This window comes from Cheilinus undulatus, linkage group 6 (assembly GCF_018320785.1).
Source record: "Cheilinus undulatus linkage group 6, ASM1832078v1, whole genome shotgun sequence".
NCBI lineage: Eukaryota > Metazoa > Chordata > Actinopteri > Labriformes > Labridae > Cheilinus > Cheilinus undulatus.
The window spans coordinates 7,728,082-7,745,272 of NC_054870.1; the positions used below are offsets into that span (position 1 = coordinate 7,728,082).

The 17,191-nt window shown below is 40.9% G+C and overlaps 1 protein-coding gene across 4 annotated transcripts in view; it reads right to left on the reverse strand.

The window, feature by feature from the left end:
- Positions 1-9,926, reverse strand: part of mmrn2a (multimerin 2a) — a 70,054-nt gene extending 60,128 nt beyond the window's left edge. For all 4 annotated transcript variants that reach the window (XM_041789148.1, XM_041789147.1, XM_041789146.1 and 1 more), the window contains exon 1: positions 9,693-9,926. In XM_041789148.1, coding sequence (XP_041645082.1) covers positions 9,693-9,916 — 224 coding nt within the window. In that variant the 5' untranslated portion in view covers positions 9,917-9,926. The remainder of the gene's footprint in view (positions 1-9,692) is intronic.
- Positions 9,927-17,191: the final 7,265 nt, after the last annotated feature.

Genomic DNA, 17,191 nt, shown 5'->3' on the forward strand with positions numbered 1-17,191 from the left:
GATGCTAGCACCAATGCTACTGATCCAACACACACACACTGATATCATCAATAAATCCCGACTGGGGAGGTCCCATTATCTGGGGTTTTTCAGGGGTCCAGCCAGATCTGTGGGCAGACCTGGTTACAGCTCTTGCCATGAAGTTGTAGTAATAACATATGGTACAAATTCCCATGGCACACCTAGACTTGCCTTAAGGCACACCATTTGAGAACCACTGATACAGACAACAAGGTGAATGTTCTGAAGTGGCAGAGTCAAACCCCAGGCCTCAGTCCAATAGAGAGTTTGTGTCTGGACTGAAAGTACTGTTCACACCCAATCCCTGTGCAACCTGACAGAGCTTGAGCAGTTCTGCAAAGAAGAATGGAGCAAAACTGCAGTGTCCAGATATTTGAGCCTGATTGACACCGGTGCTGTGACTGCTGCCAAAGGTGCTACTAAAGACTGGCTTGGAGGGGGTGAATATTTATGCAATCACTTATTTCCAATTATATATACTAGTACTTTCTTAATGATTTTAGCAACAAAAATATATATTATGAGGAGAGTCATGTGACTTCATTCATTTGTATGTGAGCAATATTCTGATTTACACTTATCTAGGGTTTGTAGAAAAAGTTGGACAGTCTGCTATCTATTGTTAGGTTACCATCAACAGCTTTTAGCCTTCCAATACTAAACTTTTGCTTGAAAAGTCAAGACCCTCACCTCTCTTATTCAGCAAAAGACATTATCTGGCTGCTGGCCATGTTCAGAGTCACCATCTCAGCAGCAGTATAAATCCACCTGCATGATCTAAAGACTGATAACACTTTCTTACTCTCTCCTCTTTGACTATTCAGATTCATCCTTTCATCTGCCAGCTGTGCACCTCTGGATAATGGCTGAATGAGCGGTGATGATGCATTATCTGAAGGTTTGGCTCACTTTGATGTGAGTCCGTCCGAATCTCTGCTCACTGCGCTTCCTTGTCTTTGTCTTCTTTTGGAGAAACAAAAACAGTGCACAGAGAGAAAAAAAACATGCATGCTCCAGAATAAGAGCATGCTGTTTATGCTTAAAGCTGGTTTCAAAGAAATGAAATTGAATTATCCGCTCCTGGCCGTAGTAAAGTCATTCTGAAAAGCAAAAATGTGGCTCTATTACAACAATAAAAATCCATAAGGTTTCTTTTCGATAGGAAAAAAACACAATCCTTTGAGTTCTTCGAAATTGACAAAATCTTCTCTCTTGCTGCTAAACAACAAATTTGTCCACATCCACTTCATCAGTACTTAACTACCTGTTGACCTCTGGCCTCTAAAGCATGTATGAATAACCCCCTCACCTCCTCCCCTCCCTCACCAATCAGCCTCCAATGATAACTGAGGCTACAAATAACAGAGGGACCCTGAAAGCTGCTCTCCATTACAGCACAAAGAGCTCCGTTTGTGAACGATGTCATTAAAACAGCATTTAAAGTGGAGGGATCAGCGATGGTGGGGGGTGGGTCTTTGAGGTAATGGTGGGTTGTTTTGTCAGGAACCCTCAGGGATTATTTTATCTGAGAATCTGTGGTTCAGTCCTGCGGTTTAATGTATGGATGTGGGTCAGAAAAATGACGAAGGCTTGTATGAGCTCGCTTGGAAAAATGTCACCCGAGACATGTGATCCCCTTATTTAGTCTGTCAGTCTGTGAGAGTGGCACAGGTTTGAAAACTGTTCCTGAAAGTGACGTTCGGATCTCAGAAGGCAGCAGGTCATTTCACTCCAGGAAATATACGTGAACTAAACGGTCCATGTTATCTTCTTTATCATTCTTTCTCTTTCTGACACCCGTCAACCCTACAACATTTGTGTGGCTTTAACGTAACTTTTGTGTCTTTCTGTTGCTGATTTGGATTAGCTGTTCTGTGTTTGTTAACATTTTGGTAATTGAACTGTAATTTTATGTCTTTGTAGTAGGGATGTTCCTATACCATTTTTTCCTTCCAGATACAATTCTGATACCAAGGTGTTGGGAATCTGCTGATGCCGAGTACTGATCCGATACCAGTGTGAACTTTCTGGACTGACTGTGCAGACTAGCAAATTATTTTAGACCTGTATTCGACTCAGAACATGAGTCAACAAATAGAATCATAATATACAAAACCTCTGTGACCCTAAAGTTGTTTTTCTGCTGATAATTAAGTTTTACTGCTAAATATTAAAACAACAGTAATACAAGGGGCTGCATCACAGGCTCTCTCTCTGCGTTATGCTCTATCCAGGGAGCACCATGTGATCATAGAACAAGCCTGCAACTGACTGACAGACCCAAACAACTTTGGCAATTAACATTCGAGTTAGCATTCAAGCTAGGGGTAATAAATGATCATAATTGGATTAAAATGGATAAAAAGATGTTCAATATCGGGCTTACTGGTGTGGATTTAATCATTAAAGTCCCACTCTGTATGAGGCCCTCAGTGAAAAAAGTTTGGACACCCCTGCTTTAGGGCAACTTTCCAAAATTCTTTTTCATTGTGTTTCATTTCTTTGTAGTTATTCTGCATGTCTTTGTGGTTGTTTTGCCTTTATTTGTGTTTGTTTGGCTTCCCTGCCTAATATGTTGAAAGACACCCAATTCAGGAGTTCCCTTTCATGCCCCGTCCACATGGAGACGAATTCAGGCGTATACGCAAAAGTTTTTTGTCATATCGGTGTTTCATTCACACGGAAACTACATTTTTGGTGACTGTAAATGATACTTTCTGTAACTGGATCCCAGAGTGCACAAATCCGTTAACGACTACCGTTTCGTCTCCGTGTGGACAGCCAACCACAGCTTTCTTGAAACCATTACGTCACACATAGTGTAGCTCTTTTAAGGCGCCTGTGCGGGTCTGACAAAAACAACAATGGAAAATTACAGGGTTGTGTTCGTGCTGCAGAAGCTACAGAGCTTGTTTTGGCTTTTACAGCAAAATCTGATGCTCCTTTACCACCACTGTGAAACGCACGCACCATATGTTTTTTAATCCGACGAGAACAACCAGAAGGGCAACTAGAAGAAAGTTTGTTTCAGTTTTCTGTGATCTTCTTCTCTCCTTGGTGCACTTCTGTTGCAGTATTACAGCACTACAGGCTTGGCATATGCACTGCAGCGTTTTCAGTGGTTCTGTGCTTACGCTGATACTTCCTGAAACGATCCCATCTTTACAGAAAACTTTTTCAAAACGAAACAGAAATATATCATTTTCGTCTCCGAAACGAGACGGGGCCTCAGTGTCCCTGGTCCTTTTCCCCGAACTCCTAATAGATAATCTATTATGCCCGCATAAATTTGGGTTGACAATAAATTAGCTTATGGAGGTCCTCTGAAACCATCTCTGTGAAAATTTAGTATATTTTGATTTAATGCCCTTCTGGCAGCTGAATGCCAAATCTTCACTGATCTTCAACTCTAGAGGATTTTTAGGCCCTCCATCATTCCTGCTGTGAGGCGACAGAGCTCAACATGCCACTGCACTTTTATTTTCAGCTAAGACATAAAACAACAAGCAAAGGTTGAAGATTGTTTTATACTCCATATGAAGCCTGTGAAGATCGGCTCGGTCTAATTCCTGGGGGAAATACACAGAGAGAACATCTACTGCCTGTCTCAGACTCGTAAAATCAAAAAATTAATGTATGGCGTCTGGGTTGTGTGTCTCTGTGGCAGCAGCCTGGGTGGTAGCAGCCTATTATAAGCATGCTGGAAGTCAAAACATGTAAAAGCTCCCTGCTCTGTACTCATGTATACTTTAAGCCTGACTCGTATAACTGTGTTTGTCTTCGTGTGTCTGTGTTTGACCTTTCTATCTTTGTAAGACCAGCTCAAGAGTTTGGTCTGGATATTTTTGGAAAGTAAGACCATTCTGAGTGGTCCACTTCATCAGACGGCTGTTTAGAGGCTCTGCATATGTTCCTTGAGAAGTGTTTTGATAACAAGCCATCCAAAATAAATGATAAAATCATTTGTAATTAGCCTCAAAAGGAACCACAAAAGCTGTTGCTCACATTACTCTGCCCACACGGACCAATTTCACTCGTTTTCAGTCTCAGCTGAGTTAATACACCATGTCTGCTGGTCATTAAAGAGTCCATGATTCATACAGATGTTCAAACTTAAGTCTCCACAGGAATCTTTACACCACATGAAGCACTGATAAGACTGGAATAAACAAGTTCAGCTCATTGAAAAAAACCCAACTGAGTCTCTTAAGCCTGTTCTGAACATAAACGGTAAATAATCAACAATGCATTTCCCTGACGCATTATAGAAGGGAATAACAAACTGAAAATAAGCACTAATTGTGCTCCTTAAAGCGTTGCATTAGCTGAGATAGTTTTACTTTAGGCACCTACAGTAAATATTAAATTTACTCTTAAATGGGGAAATTTCCTCTTCATGAGTAAAAGCATTAGTTTGGCAGGCCATGAATTCAAATTCTGCCATAAAGTTGAGATCAGCTGATCTTACACAAGCCCTCATGAGCTGATGGCCAGCTGATTTGCTTCTAATCACGCAATTGGCCAATCTTACTCATGCTGCCATATTTAACCTGCTCTGACCTGGCTACGCTTTGCTGCCCTCTCTGCAAGCTGCTTTTGCAACCCTCCTCCACCCCAGCTCCTCCTTTCTTCTGCTTCTGACTTAACCAGTGTCTTTCTGTTGTCACTGATACCTGCTCAGCTCAGGGGTATTGTGCTGCTTCTATCCCTGCCTCAGGCATGCACAGGGAAGCTGGAACATATGCTGTTTCTGTTTGATGCTTTCCAAATAGGCTTGTGTAAGGGCAGGGGAATCCAGAACAGCCAAACCTCCAAGTATAAATAACAGCGATAAATAAATAAATGCTAATAAAGAAAAACATCTATAACCACTAATCATGTGTGTTTCTTGACAAAGTGGTCCTGCCTGAATTACAGTTGTCATGGTGTTTTATTGTGAACTAATTGGAGAATGAGGAAAAGCAGATTTAACAGCTGTTTGGCATCAACAGTGTGTTCACTGCAATAGATTTCATTCCCAGAAATGTAAAATGTCTTTGATTTGTGCTCCTGTTGTCATTTTTCCAAGTCCAAGTGTGCTTTCTAATTACCTTGTAATCAATATTGCAGTCGTTCAACACATGAAGTCACTGCTGTTATTTTAAACCGATTGCAGATTAGGAAATTAGGTCAAAGTTATCCATCTGTTTGTGGATGTCTGTTATGACAGAAGTTATTTTCTGCTTAGAGTCTCCTCAGAAGTAAATAAACAAGAGAGGAATCAATGATTGTCACATAAACTTAAAACATTTTAAGTAAAGAAATATTCTGTAAATCTGGCTATTAAAGGGGACATATTTTGCAAAACCAGAACCCCCCCCTCCACCTTTCAGAAAATGTGTGCTGAAACAGGCTGTTCTCAGATTTTCCCTTCATGATGTCATGTGTGGAGTTAGCTCCACCCCCAGGTTGGGTTGGCCCTCCCTGCTTAGAAGAATGGAAGAAAGTTCCCTCCTTTCCTGATCCTCCTCTCAGCTGCCAGCTCCATTAAGCCACATCCATTTCCTAAGAGGGACGGGGTCAGACAGGTCATTAACATTTAAAGCCACAGACACAGAAACAGCTTGTTCTGAGCAGGGCTGAAACAGAGGGTTTTTTTAGACATGCAAACATCCATTACTGGAGTGTTTTTTTCAACAGCAAAGCTCACAGGCATGTTTTGGGACCTCTTAGACTAGTGTAAACTTGCCTTAAAGGGTAAAATATGTTGCCTTTAACCTCTAACCTGACACATTAGAGATTGTTTCATATATGGGATATTTGACAATATACCTCACATCGATTTGGAAAACAGCCCATAGACCAGGGGTGTCCAAACTATGGCCCAGGGCAAAATACAGCCTGTGGTCCACTTTTAATTGGCCCACAGCAAATTCTAAAAATAAAATCACGTAGGGCCCATATTGGAACATTAAGTTTTTGCTCAAGTGTTTTATAATCCTTAGTTTCAGCACAAGGTGGTACTAGGTGGCACAAATTGCTAGCGTGCTAATTCTGTAAACAAACAAATTGACAAGAAGAATTTAATGATCTGTTTTTTGAAATTTGTGACTAAACTAAGAGGATACTGTAAACGGTAAATATATAGGCAACCAAAATTATATATAGATATGTTGATTTATAATTGCCTGTTTGATTAAACAAATAGCAGGACCAATAGCATTCCAGGGCCAGTTCTGGTGGTTGCCAGGGCCATCAAGGGCACCCTGAAATCTGATTGGCCTCCCCAAAATCCTTAAATTGATTGGCTGTTTTGCCTGGTCCACCACTAACTAGCCATGTGAGCACACTCAATCAGAATCTCTTAAACTACATTAGACTGATTTTAATAACTTTAAAATCCTCAAGGTGTGGAATATGAAAGTGGCCTCACCATTCTTATATATTCCTCTATGTGGCCCTCAGTGGAAACCCCTGCCATAGACAGTGTCTGGGAGGGGCAGAACCTTTCTAACAACAAAACTCCAAGTGGAATAGACAAAATTCAGTCTGTCACATTCATTACAGGCCATCAGAGTCACAAAACAAATAACATAGTAGGCACACTTCACCACCAATGACTTAACTACATTAACCTGAGCTCAACCGGCCACCTGTTTTTGTCAGGACAAAGTTCTTCACAATCAGTTGATACAGTGAATTAAACTCTTACCAGAGCCAGTTGGAAAAAGAGCAAAAGCATCTTTACCAGTTCTACCAGTAAAAACAGTCAGTGTGGTTCTTTGCTATTTTTGTAAAGAAATGCTAAAACTGCCCATGTGGCTTCATCCATGCACTGGGAGCGAGCATTTCAGATTGAGCTTTGCAAGGTGGATCCACCTGACGACAGACGTGGAATGGCCAATCCATCCGTTAGAAAAACCCTCGAGTGAACGCAATCAGTGGCGCAACTTAAGTTACAAACCAGTTAGTTTCAACAAAGGGTTTAGTGTAGTGGTTCTCAACTGGTGGGTCAGGACCCCAAAGTGGGTCAAGAAAAAACGTTCTGTGATGTTTGGAAGCCCTACACAGATGGACACCTATAATTTCATTTTACTCCATTTCCTTTGATACTGGATACTTTGTTTTTAATCAAGATTTCAACTTACATCCTCAGGAAAAGCTTAATTCTCCTCAGTAACAAAGTCATTCTTCAAGATCCCAGAAAAATGTACATGTTATCATGGCAAAATGGAGAAAAGTAAAATGTATGCATGCACATGCATACTGAAGCAGGGCCGGGTCTGTGTGATTTTAAGTATAACAGTAATGGTGAGTCAGCTCACTCTGAACAACTGAATCCTTTGGATGCATGACCAATCGCACATGATTTACAAGCTCACACTGTACGAGTGAAGTCAGGATGGACTGTAACAATACGTTTCCTTGGAAAAGTTTCCCACATGGAGTTTAAGTCATATCTATTGTCTCGTTTTCATGCTTCAGCTACCTACAGCAACAAAACCACTCTAGGATCTCTCTCTCAGCATTGCCAGCAAACACAACTAGCAGTTAGATAACAACAAATATCTCATTTCAGCTGGGAGGCCTATTTCCTTCTTGTTCATTTCCTTTATTACACCTGGGGAAGGTACATCAAAACAGCATGATTAAACATCCTGTCTGATAGTTTACAAAAGAAAGGTTTAGGATTCTGCTAGTGGCTCTGCCCTTACTGTGGGAGTGTATGTAGTGGTACGATCAAATTATTAGACATGCCAGAAATTCAAGACAGTCTGGATGCAACTTTCATTTAGGGTTAGGGTAAGGGTTAGGACTCCAAAATTAGAAAGTCAAAAACCTGACCTGCAAAACCTGTTTACAAAATGTTCAATAACATAGAGTAACCAGTCTGCTCACAGGAAAAAAGGCCATCCTCAATGAAAACATTCCAACGCAGCCAGTGTAGCTTACATAGCTTGGTTAGCTATGTAGATGGCGCAGCTAATGGAGCAACATATCTGCATTATTATGTGTAACTAAGTCAGCTTTTGCTATGTTTGCTAAAGCTCCTGTTGCTAAAGCTAATTTAAATATGGAGAACAGATCTACATTGCTAAAGCTAAGCTCACAAAGCAGCTATGTAAGCTATGCGTATAGGTTTTCTATTTAGCTATGTTAGCTATAGCTATGTTTGCTCACATTGCTAAAGCTAGCCTAGCTACATCGGCCTATGGAGTAACGTTAATTACAAAGCTAGTGCAGCTGTTAGCTTTAGCTCAAGTTAACGAAGCTAAAGCAAGTCACTGTTCAATTAACACCTTCTTAAACCAGATCTATGCATAATTTAATCCGAGATTAGATTCTGTCATTTCTCTCTACTTTATTTCTGAAATGTTTCCTGGTCTGTAATTTTTGCAGTGTGGTGACTACATGAATGTAACTGCCAGACTTTGTTTATGAGTAAAGTTAAATAAAAAGAAATCTAAAACTGTAAATATGTTGTTCTGGCAAATTACAGCATTTGCTTTCTGAGATGTACGGTGTCCCAGATGAACGGTCTGTGAGAGTGGCCATCAGAAATGATCGGTCTGCTGCCAGACCCCTCTCCAGCTGATCATGTGCCCATGCACACACGAAATGACACACAGGAAATGCAGCTCAGATTTTCATTTGATTCAGTCACTAATTCTCCCAGTGTACAGATCAGAAACACTGGTTTAGTCAGAACCACAATATTGGCATGCTTACAACTAAAACTGAGCATTTAACACACAGAAATACACACCATTCAACTTTAGTGGCTTGAACTGATCCCTACACAGTGAACTGGTTCAATCCATAAAATAAAAGGACATAATCCACACACAAACATTGTATTATTTTTAATGGTAGAGGAAAGAAAAGAGGTTGTATTTTTATATATTTATTGATATCACAATGTTATGCCTAGAGAGACATTAAAATTAAACCAAAGTGTCTCTAGTCAAACTGAAAATAATTAAGGAACTAAAAGTTGCCATGAAGTCACACAGGACAAAGATTATGAGGAAGACACTCACAACCAACCTTGTTTTGTGCTTTAAGGAAAACCAGAAGTTGGAGAAATACATGCAAACATCAAGTTTAAAGGGTAAACTGGAGTAAAAAGTCAACCAAATCCCTATGAGATGAAGTGGAATATGACTGCTTCGAAATTGTTGCCAGGCCCACTAGGCTTAAATTTACCAAATTAAATTCAATGTTATGCTAACTTGGTAAGAGATTATTTCAAGTTGCTGTACATTAAAATAACTTACACTGTAGTTGTGATAACTTTAAGAGTGAAGCATTATTAGTGAAGATAAAGATGACTGTATGACAAACTATTCCATTCATTTTCTCCTCCATCTGTCCATTATTTTCTGGAAGATACAAAATAAAAATCAGAAAAAGGGAAAACTGTCCACATGTCAGGGCCTAACAAGGCTCAATTTACTGATAGCTGCTGAACAACAGCAGAAAATCTTAACATGAAAATGTATATCTCTTGCCTACAACTGACTCCAACAATAATTCAGTTATGAAACCAGCGGGTAATTTCTCAATCAGGCTGATTAATCACTGTGTTTCATCACACAGCTGCCCTTGGTGAATGGAGCCCAGATGGGACGCTATTAAAATCTCCCAGAGATGAAGTTTGTGAGAGTGAAGATATTTTTGTTTGGACTTACCCCGTCCTGGCTGGGTAGTTTCCTCCCTCTCCCTGAGGGGGTGTCTCTGTCGCCCCAGGGGTCAACCCCGCGAGGTGAGGGGGGAACACTCCTCCCCCTCCCCCCGGTGCTACTCTTCCTCCAAACTCCTCCTCCTCCTCCACCTCGGGGTCTCGCGCCCTCACCTCACAGTTAGCGCTCACCAGTAAGCCCAGTACCAGCACCAGCTCTCCCACTGCTGCCATGTCTGCTCCCAGCCACATCACTGAGTGGGAGCTTGCACGACCACCAGCAGCTTTTAAACAGCTGGAGGAGAGAGAGAGAAGAGGAGGGGGAGGACACACCTCCTATTTCCTCTGCTGTTGTAGTGTGTTATTATGACCCCCTCTCTCTCTCTGGGTGGGAGGAAATACCCCATCCAATAGTTGTGGAGAAAATTCAGTCTGACCATAGACGATGTATAATAAGAAGATTTAGCCCTCTGGTTTAGAACGTTAATCCTAACCTTTATCCTTTCTAATGGCCAGCAGGGGGCTCCACAGGTTGCAGAAACAAGTGTTATGGTAATCATGTCGAAAATTAGCTCACTATTCAGAGGATCAGCCCAGTCAACCTTTTACTCAGAACATGATCTCGTTAATTGCTCCATATTATGGAGCAATTATTGTTTCAAAACTCAAAAGCACATTTTAAGGCGTATTGATTTTGGATTCAAACATTCATTCAAACCCGCTTTTGATTCAAATTCACCTCCTTGTGTTGAGATTTTCTCTGTTTGTGCTTAAAATGTCTGCTTGCTCTCAAATCTGTAGTTGCTAGCACAAATTTCTTTCCCTTGTGTTTTAAAAATTTTCAGTCAGGTTGCTTCTACTTGTTATGAAACTACCACTCTGAGTTTTCTCAGTGCAGGTGTACAAAACTCTCTCTACAGGCGTACGAAACTTTCTTTGCATACTCAAAACCTATAGGGCTCAACGGTGTAATTCTGCTACCATGAAAATCCCATTCATTTTCTCCTTAGCAGATCTAATTAATAGCCATATTAGCCGAAGCACCAAACTAGACTTACTACGATCCCCATGTGTGAGAAGCAATTGTACATGCTCCTGGAGAAGACAAACATTTGTAAGATACCAACCTTGTTTTTAAAAAAGTATGTTTATTTCCGATCTTAGCCAACAACACTAAAATACCCATAATCCTAGAGTGTTACAGTAATGTCTCTGATTGGTGAGGTCTCCGGTTATGTTTGAAATATGTACTGAGATGACAAAAAATGCCACCACAGTATGAAGCAATAAATGCTCAAACTTTGATGTACTATGACTTCACAAAAAAAAATCACTTAAAAAAATAAGTGCAGTAAAAGGTACATATATGGTTTGAAAGCTAGAAAATCTATCCTTAACAAATAGAATGGATCACAAAGGATTCTGGGATATATAGTTCCTTTCTCAGAGTCAGAGCTAGAGTCTTACAGGGGATTTAAACGTAGAATTTCACTGCCGAAACCAGTGCCACCAAAAAAAATTTGAGCTGTATTTCTGCTCTTGGATCTTTAGATCAGTGGCTCTTAAACTGGGGTTCACAAGCTGCAGCTTGGGGGTCCGTGAAATAATTCAAAATAAATGTTTAAAGTAATGTCATGTTAATAAAAAACAAATAAATACATACAGGGACCACAGCACCATAAAACAACCATACTAAACCAAGGACTCCCACATAAGTCAGCTTTGGGCCAATGGAAACTCAGATATGATTGTGACATCACGTAAATCTATCAGTCATTACTCATCAGTCATTGCTCAGGATGCATTTGGTGTGCAGGTCCAGCAACAATGGATGAATATTTAAGGGTGTCCACTCCATTAGGTGATGCTAGGCCAAAGCCAACTAAACTGGGGAAACAGACATGACATGTATCTCCAGTTTGGTTTTATTGAAAGCAGTGACAGAAGACCAAAATGTGTCATGTGTCTTTATATGAAGCCATGAAGCTCGCCAGGCTAAAGCGTCATCTGATAATAAAACATGCAGAGTTTAAGGGCAAACTATAATATTTTTCTGATAAAATTGGGCTGGGAATCGAAAGGTCGCCGGGTCGAGTCCCGGTCAGACCATGTCTGGACTTTGGCCTGGTAGCTGGTGAGGTGCCAGATCACCTCCTGGGCACTGTCAAAGTGCCCTTGAGCAAGGCACAAAACCCCCAACAGCTCACAGCAGCGCTTCAACGAGAGCAGCAAGGCCATCACTCTGTAAGTGTGTGTAGCATGTAAAACAATAGAGTGTAAACTGTGAAGTGAACTGTGAACTGTGTAAGAAGCCACACTCAACTGGACAAGAGCTTGTATTTAGGTTGAAGGGTTGAAAATACTGCATCTAGGAGTACAAACGGCAGTTAACATGTTTAATCAGCGTGAGAGTAATGTGGGGGTCCTTGGAAAATTTTCTGTCCTGTAAGGGGTTCCTAGCCCAGAAAAATTCAAGAACAACTGCTTTAGATGAACCAACCAATAGGAAACAAGTACGGGATCTACCTGTCACGTTTGCTAACTGTTAAAGTCTAAAAGCCAAAAATGAAAATAAAACTTTAATAGGAATAATTACAAATCTGTAAAAGATAGAGAATGTTATATGTCTACTTTTGAAAACAAAAATTAAGTCTGCCAGAACTTGGTTGGACTTAAAAGGCTTAGAAGTAAACTGTGATGTGTGCAGGGAAAGTTTCATATATCTGTAGAGCAGAGTTTTCACTTGACTGTTTTGTCAACAGCCAAACTGGCCAGCAGTCCTCAAGAATTCTAGCCATTTAGAAAATCTACTGGACATCTGCATGAAATGAGATGGACTCATGCCCAAAACTCCCTTCAATGGAAACACATTCAAAGCGCAATTGTACTTAGTTGAAATTTAAGACATATCACTTTTATTTTGTGAAAAACTGTAATAGAAACCCAGTTAATGACTTAAAGACATAAAGGGAAAAAGTCACTGGTGAAATATTATTGGCCTGAACCTAACAGCTGCAGCCATGCCAGTGGTAACAAATATTAAAGTGATGGATTTTGTGGCCAGTACAAAACAAAGCCAAAATGCTCTTCAGCTGCACTGACACCATACAGCCTAATTACAAGAAAGCAGCACTTATGTATTGTTTATGTCTGTCTTCTTGTAAGATGATGAAATGTGTAACAATTGTGCCATCCTAAATGCATGATTATCTCTAATATCCTGTAGTTTGAGGCTTGCCTGTATTTTTCATTTGTGAGTGCATGTATGTAATGAGTTTATCTGTAAAAACTTCTCCTTATGTGTGTGATTAAACCCAGTTTTGAATCAGTTAAGGTTTTAATCTCCTGAAGCCTGATCCTGCCTGTCTCAGACCTCTCTGTCTGTCTTCATTCCCTTCCTGTGGAAGTGATAAGAGGAGAGGAAATCCACTAACCTGCAGGAGAAATGACCTCCTTCCTTTGTGTATGTATGTGTATGTTCCTGCTTTTATAGGGATTATTAAAAGTTGTATAACTGCACAGTTAGGACATTTAGGAGAGTCGGGACATTTGGTTTGGACTGAACTTCAGATCATCTCCTTTTTGGGAGTCGAGTCTTCATGTAGGATTAAACCAAATCCAGCTGTGCTAAAAGATGTAAATACACTGTAATCATGATGTGATAAGGAAACAAGTCAAGTCTTTTAAAGTGAGCTGCCACCTCTGACCTGCAGAGTTTCTTGGATAAATACATTACCAGCTACAGAAGGAGCTAAACAAAAGTAACAGCATAAGAACAGCTGTAGCATGCTCAATTATGGATAACAATCAGAAAGGTGGAAGAATTGATCAATATCATTTATATTCACACTTAGTAGATATGGTTAACCTAACACACTGAATAGACTGTCATATACAGGTACATCTCAAAAAAATTAGAATATCAGGAAAAAAGTTCAATATTTTCTGTCACTCTTTTCTGAAAGTGAAACCCATATATTATATAGACTCTTTACACACAGATTGAAATATGTCAAGCCTTTATTTCTTGAAATGTTGATGATTATGGCTTACAGATAATGAAAACCCAAAATTCAGTGTCTCAGAAAATTAGAATATTGTGAAAAAGTTCAATATTGGAAAGTCATGGTGTCACACCCTAATCAGCTAATAAACTCCAAACACCTGCAAAGGTTTCCTGAGCCTTTAAGTGGTCTCTCGGTCTGGGTCAGAAGGCTACATAATCATGGAGAAGACTGCAGACTTGACAGATGTCCAGAAGACCACAAAAGGTCATTGCTAAAGAAGCTGCTTGTTCACAGAGTGCTGTATCCAAGCAGATTCATAGAAAGTTGAGTGGAAGGAAAAGTGTGGTAGGAAAAGGTGCACCAGCATAAGGGAGAACCGCAGCCTTGAGAGGATTGTCAAGCAAAATCCATTCAAGAATTTTTGGGAGCTTCACAAGGAGTGGACTGAGGCTGGAGTCAGCACATCAAGAGCCACTATGCACAGACCAATCCTAGACATGGACTACAAATGTGGCATTCCTCATATCAGTCCACTCCTGAACCACAGACAATGTCAGAAGCATCTTACCTGGACTGTGGAGTAAAAGAACTGGACTGTTGCTCAATGGTCCAAAGTCCTCTTTTCAGATGAAAGTAAATTTTGCTTATCATTTGGAAATCAAAGTCCCAGAGTCTGGAGGAAAAGCAGAGAGGCACAGAATTCACGTTGCTTGAAGTTTCCAGTGTGAAGTTTCCTCAGTCAGTGATAATTTGGGCTGCCATGGCATCTTCTGGTGTTGGTCCACTCTGTTTTCTGAAGTCCACAGTCAACGCAGCCATCTACCAGGACATTTTAGAGGCCTTCATGCTTCCTTCTGCTGACAAGCTTTATGGAGATGCTGATGTCATTTTCCAGCAGGACTTGGCACCTGCCCACACTGCCAAAGGTACCAAAGCTGGTTCAACGACCATGGTGTTACTGTGCTTGATTGGCCAGCAAACTGGCCTGACCTGAACCCCATAGAGAATCTATAGGATATTGTCAAGAGGAAGATGAGAGACACCAGACCCAGCAATGCAGATGACCTGAGCAGTGCCACAGGCTGATCGCCTCCATGCCACACCACATTGATGCAGTAATTCATGCAAAAGGAGGCCCAACAAAGTATTGAGTGCATAGGAATGAACATACTTTTCAGAAGCCTGACATTTCTGTTTAAAATATCCTTTTGTTATTGATCTTATGTAACATTCTAATTTTCTGAGACACTGAATTTTGGTTTTTCTTATCTGTAAGCCATAATCATCAACATTTCAAGAAATAAAGGCTTGAAATATTTCACTCTATGTATAACAAGTCTATACAATACATGGGTTTCACTTTCAGAAAAGAGTGGTAAAAATATTGAACTTTTTCATCGTATTCAAATTTTTTAGATGTACCTGTATATTTCTGTCTGAGGCCCTCAGTGGAAAAAAGGTTGGACACCCCTGTTTTAGACCCTTTATAGGGGTGCTCAAGCACCCCTTAACTACATCTTAGCCCCCCTAAATAACATTATATTTTTGTTTCTCTGCTATTATATATTATTGAATTTAAAAAAAAAAAAGAAATATCACACTGACAGACCCTTTGCAAAAACACAAATTTTGCTCAGGGTCGTCACATTTCTATGAAGTGTTACTGAGATTTTTCTCACCTTGACTGGAGTCCACCTGTGGTAAATTAAATTGAGTGGACATGATTTGGAAAGGCACTAACGCCTCTATAGAAGGCCTCACAGCTGAGGATGCATACCAGAGAAAAAGCCAAGCCATGAGGTCAAAGGAACTGCCTGCAGAGCTCAGAGACAGGATTGTTGCAAGGCACAGATGTGGTGAAGGCTAGAAAAACAATCTGCTGCATTGAAGGTTCCCAAGAGCACAGAGGCCTCCACAATTCTCAAACAGAAGACATTTGGCTCAACCAGTTCTCCTGCAAGAGCTGGACGCCTGGCCAAAGTGAGCAATCAAGGGAGAAGGGCCTTAATAAGAGAGGTGACCAAGAACCTGATGGTTACTCTGACTAAGGCTGGCCACACACTAGACGATTTTTTAATCTGAAACTAATTTAAAACCATGGGAGACCATAGACTTCAGGACAGTTTGCAAATATTTTTCATCTTTAATCCTCTGAACGCACACACTAGACGACTCAGCCAGATTGTCAGATCACTTGAAACCACACACCTGCCAACCTACCTACGATCTCGTGTGATCACGTGACTTCAGAAAAAAAACACGGATGTCTGTCAATACCGTCTTGCTGTCTCTCCACAACAAGCTGTCCTGGCATGCATTACAGGTGCAGCAACAATCATAAAACAAGGGAAAGACTCAGGACAAAATCCTGGCTGTAATTAAGGTACAGTTGTGTTCATGGTCGTGAGTGGTGAAAGTACGTATGATTTATCTGGTGACGCTACCCGGTGTGCTCGCTTTCATTGGTTGTTGTGGGTACTCCGTCAGCGGCACTACGACATCAAACATGTTTGATATTTACAATTCAGGATCTGGGAGGCCATGACGCGATTTGGAGCAGTAAATGAATCGTGTTGACACCACACACATGCAGACTACGCAGACAAATAATCGTTTGTGACGGGGCTCCAGTCGGTACACACCCCCACGATCGTCGGGGGAGGCAAATCTTGCTCCAAATCGCACTTAAAATCCTGTAGTGTGTGGCCAGCCTAAGCTCCAGAGATCTTGTGTGGAGATGGAACAAAGTTCCAGAAAGACCACCATCACTAAAGCCTTACACTGGTCCGGGCTTTATGGCAGAGTGGCTAGACAGCACCTGAAGGACTCTCAGACCATGAGAAACAAGATTCCCTGGTCCGATGAAAGATTGATGAAGGAAACCAGGCACTGCTCATCACCTGCCTAATACCATCCTGACAGAGAAACATGGTGATGACAGCATCATGTTGTGGGGGTGTTTCTCCGCAGCAGGGACTGAGAGACTGGTCAGGGCTGAGAGAGGCTGAATGGAGAAAAGTTTAGTCATATCCTCAATAAAAAAAAACCTATTTCACATCGCTCAGGACAGACTGGACCAAAGGTTCAGCTTCCAAAGTGACAATGACTCTAAGCTCACAGCCAAGACAACACAAGAGTGGTTTAGGGACATCGCTGTGAGAGTGGTCCAGCGGGAGCCCTTAAGGCCCATTTATACTCCCTTTATGTACGAAATGTATTTTAGTCCTTTTCAAACGATGTTACCGTCACTGCTCACATACTTCCATGTGTCCTTTACATTGGCATGGATGTTAACCAATACATCCACCAGAGGGGGCAGTCCAGAGTCAAAAGTTTATGACAACAACAAACTCAAAAACAAACATGGCGACTGTGGAGGAGGTATTGATAATGTACCTCTTGCATAAAAGACGAAAACGGAGGCAGCGTTTCTAACCAACTCACACAACTTTTCCTTAAAAAAGTTCCGCCATCGTTATGTCTTCTTCGTGTCTCACTAGAG